The sequence below is a fragment of the Echeneis naucrates genome, chromosome 10 (assembly GCF_900963305.1).
Source record: "Echeneis naucrates chromosome 10, fEcheNa1.1, whole genome shotgun sequence".
Lineage (NCBI taxonomy): Eukaryota > Metazoa > Chordata > Actinopteri > Carangiformes > Echeneidae > Echeneis > Echeneis naucrates.
This window is the reverse complement of record NC_042520.1, coordinates 7,084,339-7,093,116: the sequence shown is the minus strand read 5'-3', so window position 1 is coordinate 7,093,116 and position 8,778 is coordinate 7,084,339. Positions and strand designations below refer to the sequence as shown.

Sequence of the window (8,778 nt, the reverse complement as noted above, 5' to 3'; positions counted from 1 at the left end):
ACTTCCCTCTCCATTTACTGCCAACATTAGCCTCGTTCTGCTGGCTGAGTGTACATCCAAAAACATCTCTGTGAGTCACTCAAGTTGTTTGCGTCCTATTCGGTACTTTCAGTGTAAACCAGGGTCTGGCCATGTAACTCTCATGCACTCAGCTCTGTCTTCTGTACAAATATCTCCTGTCGGATGTGATGGATTGACTGTTCAGTTTGTGATGTTGTTGCCCATCGTACCTGCTGCAGGCCTCCACTGCAGCTGCTCAGCCGTTGCTCAGTTTCTAAATGTGTCATCTTGAGAGATCTTTCACTTCCATGCTACCGTTGCAATGCAGGTTTGAGGGCAATTGCTGGACACCAAACTGAAAGTAAGATAGTAAAACCTAAACGGCAACTAAAAAGAAAACTTTGCTTCCCCATTCTGTTCAGGGTGAAAACTGACGTCTGTAGGTGTTGAAAAGTCACAGTGCCTGCTCTCCATTACAGCTGTGACACTGCAGTAAGAGATGACCGCATTTTAAACAGCTTCTAATTCAACGTACTTTAGAGAACTGAATGAATATATTAAATCTGAGATAACAGAGGTCAATCAATTGATCATGAAGTGAAGAAATACTTCTTGTCCCCGAGTGAGAGGGAAAAAAAACTGCCTTTTTTATATTCCTATCTACAGGTAGTGTTAAACCTGAGTTATAAACTGTTTCATGTGTCGGTTAAGTTTGGAGCCACAGAGAGCGTTTGCGACACAGCTAAGAAATGCATATAACCAACCGACTAACCCACCAGACTTTGTGTAAACCCAGACGCCCAACAAGAGGGTTTGCCTTTTCAGTTTCTCTGTGGCCATGTGACTTCCTCTCTGCCCCTGCAGCTTGTTCAGCTACAGCGGTGTACGTCTCTGTCTTCCTCTGCTTTTTTTTTTTTTTTTTCCTCTAAGTCTTTGCCTGTGAGAGCATAGAGACAGAAGCCCTCAGTGAACCCTCAGAAGGCTACCTCTGGTGGAGCTTTCTCACTGCTGTCTGTCCAGTGAGATTTAAAGACCACCGAGGAAGATGTTGAGGCGAAGGCCATCAAATGCCTCGGAGAAGGAGCAGGTGCAGAAGAAGAAGGTGAGCTGAGCTTTTATCGCCGTGTTTCGGTCGACACAGTAAAGGTAAAGTTAATTTGCTACAATTAGCTTTTATAAATATAAATATTTTAGGCCAGGTGATACAAAGAGGGGGTTTGTTTCAATTGAAAAAATTACATTTTTGTTCTCCGACTTCATATGTGACTGTCTTTATGTGCACAGGCTTCAAAACAGGATGTCAACTCAAGTTAGTGTAAAGCTGTGGTTAAACTCGACAAAACCACGCAAACATTGCAACCAAACCTTTAAACTCAGAAAGGGTTAGCGTTTTGTCTAAAGCATGGGCTTTTTCACATGTCCAATGTGTCTCGAGCTAATCTTTGTCATCTCTTTTGGTAAAGTTCCTCTCTTCTGGGTGATTCATCTGCAGATGTAGCTTGAGTCAGAACAGGCTTTGCGGCTTCTGCTGTTTGCATCTCCAGCTGCCAGCAAGAGACCAAACATCCTACGCTTGACACCAGGGCCCTAATTTTCCATCCATCTTTCCTCCTGCGGTCAAATTCATGCTTGGTCATTACACGTGTCATTGGCTTTGTTCTCAGAAATCACCCCCCAATGTAATTGACTTTGGTGATAATAGAGGATGGAGAATATTGCTGCTCTGTGATACGATCATCGTTTGCAGAGGATTCATTTATTTGAAAGTATTGTGGCTTTTAGTGAGAGTGGACCTGTGAAAGAAAAACAGACATCTACAAAAACCAAATATCCATCATAAACTTCATTTGTTCCCTCAGCTGCACTCTAATTCTTTAGGTTATACACAGGCAGAGACCATTAGTCACCAGTCAGACTGCATGTCTGCAATGATTGGCTGGCAGCAGTTGCTTAAAGCTTTGCCTGTTTCCTGCGGTTAGAAGCGTTAAGGATGAGCTGAGATAAAATCGAGCACTGTGACATGAAGTTGTACGGAAAATTGTACTAATCAGTTCCACCAGGACTGCAAGTTACTCTAAGATATGAAAAGGTTGTGTAGTGAATATCTTCAGGTTTTGGGTTATTTTTTGGACAGAGCATCAAGATGTTGGCCATCGTCAGATCACCAGATTCAAAACTATATTTATTTCACACTGACTGTTTCTTCATCTGTCACAATTTCAACTAAAGGCTAGAGTCGTGCATCTTCATAGTGACATTGAGAACTTGAATAATACATTTTTGCCTTTTAAATTCTGTATAACTTGCCTGTGTTTTTTCTAATGTGCCATCCTACATCACTGAGTTTGTGTTTCTTGCCGACCGGAGTATATTGCTTTATCACTGATGAATGTGTCAGAAAGGGCGCGGACAGTTGCTCCTCCTTATCAGTAATCCCTCTCCAGATTCATTCTGGAGATTCATTCCTACTCATTTGTGGAGATAAGCTGTCACATCACACAGCTGCAAGTTGGCTTTTTTTGTTCATTGTTTCATTAAAAACCACCAAGCAACTGACTAATTTGCGTCCAACATTTTCTCTGGTGATGCCTTTTTGTTTATCGCCCCTTTGAATGCTGTTTAACATCTAAGTTTTATTGCTGGCCTCTTCCTGGTGTTAGTTGTTTCATTATGACCCTCTGGGCTCTGACCCTTATGATTTTAAGCAAATGCAATTTCTTGCTTGCTTGCTTGCAGCTCACCCTGCAGAGGTCCAGCAGCTTTAAGGACTTTATGAAGCATAAACCCACCTCCCCTGTGGTCTCGGAAAAGGAGTTTACATTGGATGAGAATGTAAGTCGGACTGGTTGTTCCTCTCCACACACACACACACAAAATACACAAAAATATCATCAGTTACAGAACATTGCTTTTTTGAAAAGTAGAAGTAGAGCCTTCAAAACTCTGTGCTTTAAGTTCCTTCAGATATTGTATCATATTGTTCCTCATTTGTCATGCTGTGACAGGTTTGTGCCTCTAAATGATACCGCACGTACAAGAAGGCAAAGTGCACGTAGGTCAAACACAAATCATTATTATAAGAGATCGGTTTCCTGATCTGACATATTGCAGTGGATGTTTGCACTAAATGCGCAGAAATTCCCCCACTTCCCTGTAACATTGTATGTATTGTAGGTGGAAGTAAGTGAGATAAATAAGTAGCAAAGAAGGAAGTACGAATGAGAAGTGCTGCAGAGATGACAGTGGCATGCAGACAGGATGTCCTGCAGTGTGAGCTAGTCAAGCACAGAACCTCTGCGTCAGACAGCCAGTTGCAAAAGCAGCAAGTCTGAAAGTCCCCCTCCGAGAGAATTTCAACATTTTTGATTTAATGGTATAGATTATCATTCCAAATGGTAGATCGGGCGTCTAAAACTAATCAGGGTCTCAGCTTTGTCTCAGCTTTGTGTGTTACAGTCCTGCAGATAAACTGTTTCTTTCCTCGCAACAATTAGCCAAGAAATCAAAGCTAAGTGACCTTGAACAACATGTTTGAGATCAGATTACTATTATCAAACCATGTTAGAAAGCTACTGAGATAAATCCAGCTCAGGTGACATTTTCCTCTTTTCACCTGTTTTAGTGGAAGCGACAGAAAAGAATGTTTTCGGTCAATTCTCTATTTTCTATTTTTTAATCTAACAGCAACCTTCAGCAATTCTACTTAATTTTTCTCTGCGAATTACTGACGAGTTGATTTCACAGACAAAACAAAGTAACAAAGTAGGTTTGCTGCAGCCAACTGTAACTGTAAAAGACTGAAAACACCATTAGATTTGATCACTGAGCTCACAGCCCTGTGAGAAAACCTTGGCTGGAAATCGTTATGTAGGCAGACTCTTAGAAAATGTTACAAGCCACTGGCCGCAATAGAGTGGAAATTTGTGTGTGTATGTTGTGATGATGTGTGAGGGTTTGTGGGTATGAGTACTTTGTATGTAAACCCCATTACCACAAAGTCTGTTGGTTTTCTAGTTTTTGAGAAGCAAATTCTTTTAGAGTGAGCCACCATGAGAGTCTATGTTTGTCAGCCGGATGGTTGTGTAATTTCTGAAGCACTCACAAACTTCACCTCTCTCACCTGTAAATAACACACAACTAACACCAACACCTGTCTACAAGTTACAAGTTATCAGGCTTTTTACTCTCATCTCAGGTGCCTGACAGTGAGACAGCAGAGGAAGCTGTGAAAAGTGGCAGCAAACTGGGCAAGAAATGGCGCAACGTCATCTCACGCACTATGACCCGCAAAACATCCAAGATGGTGCAGAAGGCTCTTGCTGAGGAGGGGGTAAAGCCAATTTACTCTAAAGCTGCACAGTGGTGACATTAAACTGACCAACATGTGCATGAATGTTATGTAATTTATAGTCCCAGTTGATCATTTAAAAAATGTAATATAATGCTTATGGTACAAAGTTGAATTATTAAACACCACAAAAAACAACAACAACAACAACAACAACAACAACAACAAAACGTATACTCCTGAAACAGAAAGATTACAAATATATCAACTATGTCTCCATCTAGTGGACAAATGCATATACTGTAAGGTTGGAAACTGGCAGGGAGACTCCACATAGACTTTCAGTAGTGGAAAGAATCCAAGTACATTTGCTAAAGCAGTGCACCAAAGGAGGCATTAGGACTTAAAGTTGCTTGATCATTCCTATTTCATCTCAATTTATATTTGAGAAATCACTCTCCTCCACTACATTTGCCTGACGGCTGCACTTTACAGTTTTTTACAGATTTTGGGGTTGATCATTAAACAGATTAAATGTCTGCTGTTGTTCCTCCCTGCTGTGATAAGGGCCTGTTGAGTAAAGAGATGGGTGAAAACTTTGACCTCTGCTTCTCCAGGGGGAGAGCGGTGAGGAGCTGTCGCCCGTCTCTGGTGACTGGATTCCGGATCTGAGTGCAGGACAGAGGACGTCCGTGTGCTCCACAGGGTCCGAGGACACGATGCCCAGCCCCATCTCCCGCCAGCTCTCGGGCAGTAAGTGGAAACCACACATTTTTTATAATAATCAAATTCAAACATTCACATGCAGCTGGATGGACAGAGGATGCATGTGGGGGTAACTGAAGGAGGAATCTGACCCTGCTTCCTCAGGTAGTGACAGACAGAGCCTGGACAGTGGATACTGCCAACGAGACAGTATGAGACTGGAGGAGAACTCCTATAATGGACCGTTCTGCGGTCGTGCCGTGGTCCACACCGACTTCACTCCCAGCCCTTATGACGTGGAGTCACTGAAACTCCAAGTGAGTCTCGGGGAAGGGCGGTCTTCTTCCTGTCTCAAATTTGTTGTTTCAACAAGTAGTCTTCCATGTGAAAAACGATTGGGCCAGTGTGATGATTAATGCAGACAAATCAATAATTCAGCAGTCACTGTGCCATTCCAGAGCAAATTAGTAAAATATGTTGTTTAACAGTATTAAAATATTTGGAGTCTAATCATTCAATTATGTTTTACTTCTGAGTTCCTTTTTATGCCTCTGTTTGTGATAATAACAGTATTTTCAGCCCATTTTTAGTCCAAGTTAAATTTAAAGTAAAACTGAATAAACCAAAGAAAAGATTGTTGTTCTGTGACCTGTGTTCTATTCATGCTCCATCTCTCCTACAGAAAGGAGACATCATTCACATCATAGAGAAGCCCCCTGTTGGGACCTGGACTGGGAAACTCAACAACAAAGTGGGTTCCTTCAAGTTCATCTACGTCAACCTCTTGCCAGACGAGAGCCCGCCGGCCCGGAGGAGACACCACAACAACAAAACCGACCGAGCCAAATCCAAACCCCAATCCCTGGAGGAGGTTTTGGACATCATCGGCCTGACGGTAGGATACGCTCTGATAATCCTGAAGGTTGCAGGGTGGCAAAGGAGTGCAGACAGATAGATAGATGCTTTATTAATCCTGAAGGAAATGTATGGCATCTTGTGTATTTGTCTCAGTCCCTGTTTCAGTTGTGTTTATGTTCTTGTTTTAGGAGCTGGCTCCTCTGCTGTCCATGCACGGTTTCCAGAGCCTGGAGGACTTTGCTGGTCTGAAGGAGTCACACCTGAATGACCTGAACATCACTGATCCAGAGCATCGCTCCAAGATCCTGAATGCCACAGACCTGGTCAAAGACTGTAAGTCCGCACATATAATTCAGCTTTCAGCTTTTTTTTTTTTTTTCTTTTCTTGCAAATTAGCTTCAATCAAATCTCAAGAAATTAGCTTTGAACCAAAGTCTGTTAGATACTGCTGATATTAAATGTACAGGTTTCCAAGCCTGTGTTTAAAAAAAACAAAACAAAACAAATTACTAAGAAATCCAACTCTGTCCTGATTTCTGGGCTCTACTATTTTCCAGTGAAATCATTAAACATGATTTAACACCTTTTCCTGCAGTAAGCTCTATATCTGTTGAGTCCAGCTCATGGATTTTTGTTTACTATTGCAATTAGCAGCGGGGATACAATTCAGTACAATAATAAGGGGATTGATTTCTCCACTGCAGCGTATCTGTTGAGAGAAGAGAATACTTTATCATTGCAAACACATAATACAATTACATCAGTTCAGCCGAGAGTATAAAAGATATCTGGGGTTAAGATAAATAGAAAACAAAATAAAAAAATAAATACACTAATTCCTGACGTTCAAGTTGAATTGCCTTTTACATTTCAGCATCTCTCTCTCTCTCTGTCGCTTCACTGACAATGATTTTCTTATCTCTCTCAGTTTTTGAGATGGAGATTTAAACAAGCGCATTGAAAAATACAATGACAAACTGCAGCCTGCTCTCCAAAGATTTATTTTTATTTATTTTTTTCTTAAATGTAAAGGACAAAGATGAACTTGCCACTGCATTTCTCATCTGTAGCCTGAAATGTAGCACAGCGGAAACAGCAAAAACAGCGAAAACAGAATTAACGTGAATCTGTGAATGAATTCTGATGCAAGTGCGGTATTTATAAATTATTTGTACAAGTAGGACATTTACTTCAAGGGTGACTATATGACAAATTCAGGTTAAGGAATGCTGCCCTCCAGAGGCCAAACAACATGAAAGGGGCTCAGCATGAATACAAGGGGATTGTGTGGAGACACCCTATGAAAATATAATTGTCTTTGCTCCATGTAGCTGAGGAGGGGTCGCTGGCAGAAGAGGAGGATGGAGCTGTGGACGATGCCAAAGAGCCAAGGGATTCAGGCTGTTTCGAGAGCTCAGAGAACCTGGAGAGCGGACGTGAAGAGCCAAAGGTGGAGGAAGAGCTGCGGGAGGAAGTATCAGACGAACAAACAGCAAATGAAGAAGCAGAGAAAAAGGAGCAGGAGTCGAGGGAAGAGGAGAACCAGACAGCGCAGCTGGAGGCTGTTCAGGAGCAGCTGCAGGAGCTGACTGTGAACGAAGGATGCTGAGAAGTGATGGACATACTGAAATACTCAAACTGGGTTTTTTTTTACTGCTGGTTCTCAGGGACGCTGTGGACGGAGAGTTAATTCAATGGCAAATAACAGGTTCTCTGTATCAGTCAGCTGGCTACACTGTTGCTGAACAAACATGAACAAAGTTGTATGACTCATCCTATGATTTGTTGTTTCTTTGTGCGTCTGTGTCTTAGTGGTACAATTGAAGATATGATTGAATTTAAAAGATTCTTGCATTACGTCTTTATCTCTAATCTGCAGTGTCATACAAATATGAATGTAAAATATTTTCCAATAACTTTTACATATAGCGAACACACCAATGATTTCTGTGAGTTTTGAAGATGTTGTAAATAGTTTAAATAAAACAATGCAGTTGCATGTTGTTGCTCATGTAAACTTTCATTTTAGGTACATTAAGACTGAGTTGCTTTTTTTTTTTTTGTTTACTGTTAAGAATTAAGTTTCATGCTCCAGCTTTCAGAATCATTCGGCCCATTCCTGGTTTGAGTTGTTAAGATTGTGTTTATATCCACTCAGTCAGTAGTGGCTTTAAAATCCACACTAGTCGAGCTGCAACGCATAAATCCTACTACAGCTGTGTGTTTAACTTCACCAGATTACACCCAGGAAGTCTTTTGATGTGCATCAGTGAGAATAACAGTCTGGATCTCGGCTCTTGAAAGGGACTGAGCACTCTGGGTACTTTGGTCATTGGCCCTCTGCGGTTAAAGAGCAAAGCACAACGCAGTTTTTGTGGGAAACTATTGATTCACATCATAAAATAAAAACAAAAAGCAGAAACATAATCACATGTACGTGTGCTGGGTCAGCAATATTATTTCTTCCAGCTTTTCATTCCTCCTTTTGTTGTAGCCTTCCTCATATCAGAGCTTTAAAAAAAAAAAAGAAGCTGTTTTCTAGGTGTGATGCTTTGAAGGAAAGGATGACCTCTGCAGGAAATTGAAATCATACTACAGAGTGTGTTTATCTGAGCACACAGATCTAGCTGTATACAAACAGCTGGATCTTCTGTTGATTATCGGATGAACTGTCTCCTCCAGATGATGATACCACGAGCCCCGAACACTACAAATTGTCTTTTAAAAGGACAAATAATAATAAGACAATATTGTTTATTTACCAGACACACTGATCATGTAAAAAGAAGTTAAGTAAATTGAATGGAATACATATAATCACAGTGTTGATACCAAACAAAGTGAACATAAATAAGAACTCCATCAATGGTATAGTACTGTTTCTGTATACATAATGCGATGTAATAGATTGATCAGAGCATTCAGGT

General features: G+C 41.1%; 1 protein-coding gene across 1 annotated transcript; it reads left to right on the top strand.

Annotated features, from left to right (window-relative positions):
- Positions 1-930: 930 nt before the first annotated feature.
- On the top strand, positions 931-7,855 carry sash3 (SAM and SH3 domain containing 3). Its single transcript, XM_029511881.1, has 8 exons — positions 931-1,102; positions 2,737-2,832; positions 4,196-4,330; positions 4,906-5,041; positions 5,159-5,310; positions 5,676-5,888; positions 6,040-6,184; positions 7,183-7,855. Exons 1-8 carry the CDS (start codon positions 1,046-1,048, stop codon positions 7,458-7,460), a joined length of 1,212 nt encoding a protein of 403 aa, XP_029367741.1. The 5' UTR covers positions 931-1,045; the 3' UTR covers positions 7,461-7,855.
- Positions 7,856-8,778: the final 923 nt, after the last annotated feature.

What these genes read in the sequence shown, in the direction of transcription:
- sash3 (XM_029511881.1), top strand. Translation starts at nt 1,046, where the DNA reads ATGTTGAGGCGAAGGCCATCAAATGCCTCGGAGAAGGAGCAGGTGCAG. An exon ending in AGCAGGTGCAGAAGAAGAAG is followed by an intron (nt 1,103 to 2,736) that starts GTGAGCTGAGCT and finishes GCTTGCTTGCAG; the next exon opens with CTCACCCTGCAGAGGTCCAG. An exon ending in CTCCCGCCAGCTCTCGGGCA is followed by an intron (nt 5,042 to 5,158) that starts GTAAGTGGAAAC and finishes CTGCTTCCTCAG; the next exon opens with GTAGTGACAGACAGAGCCTG.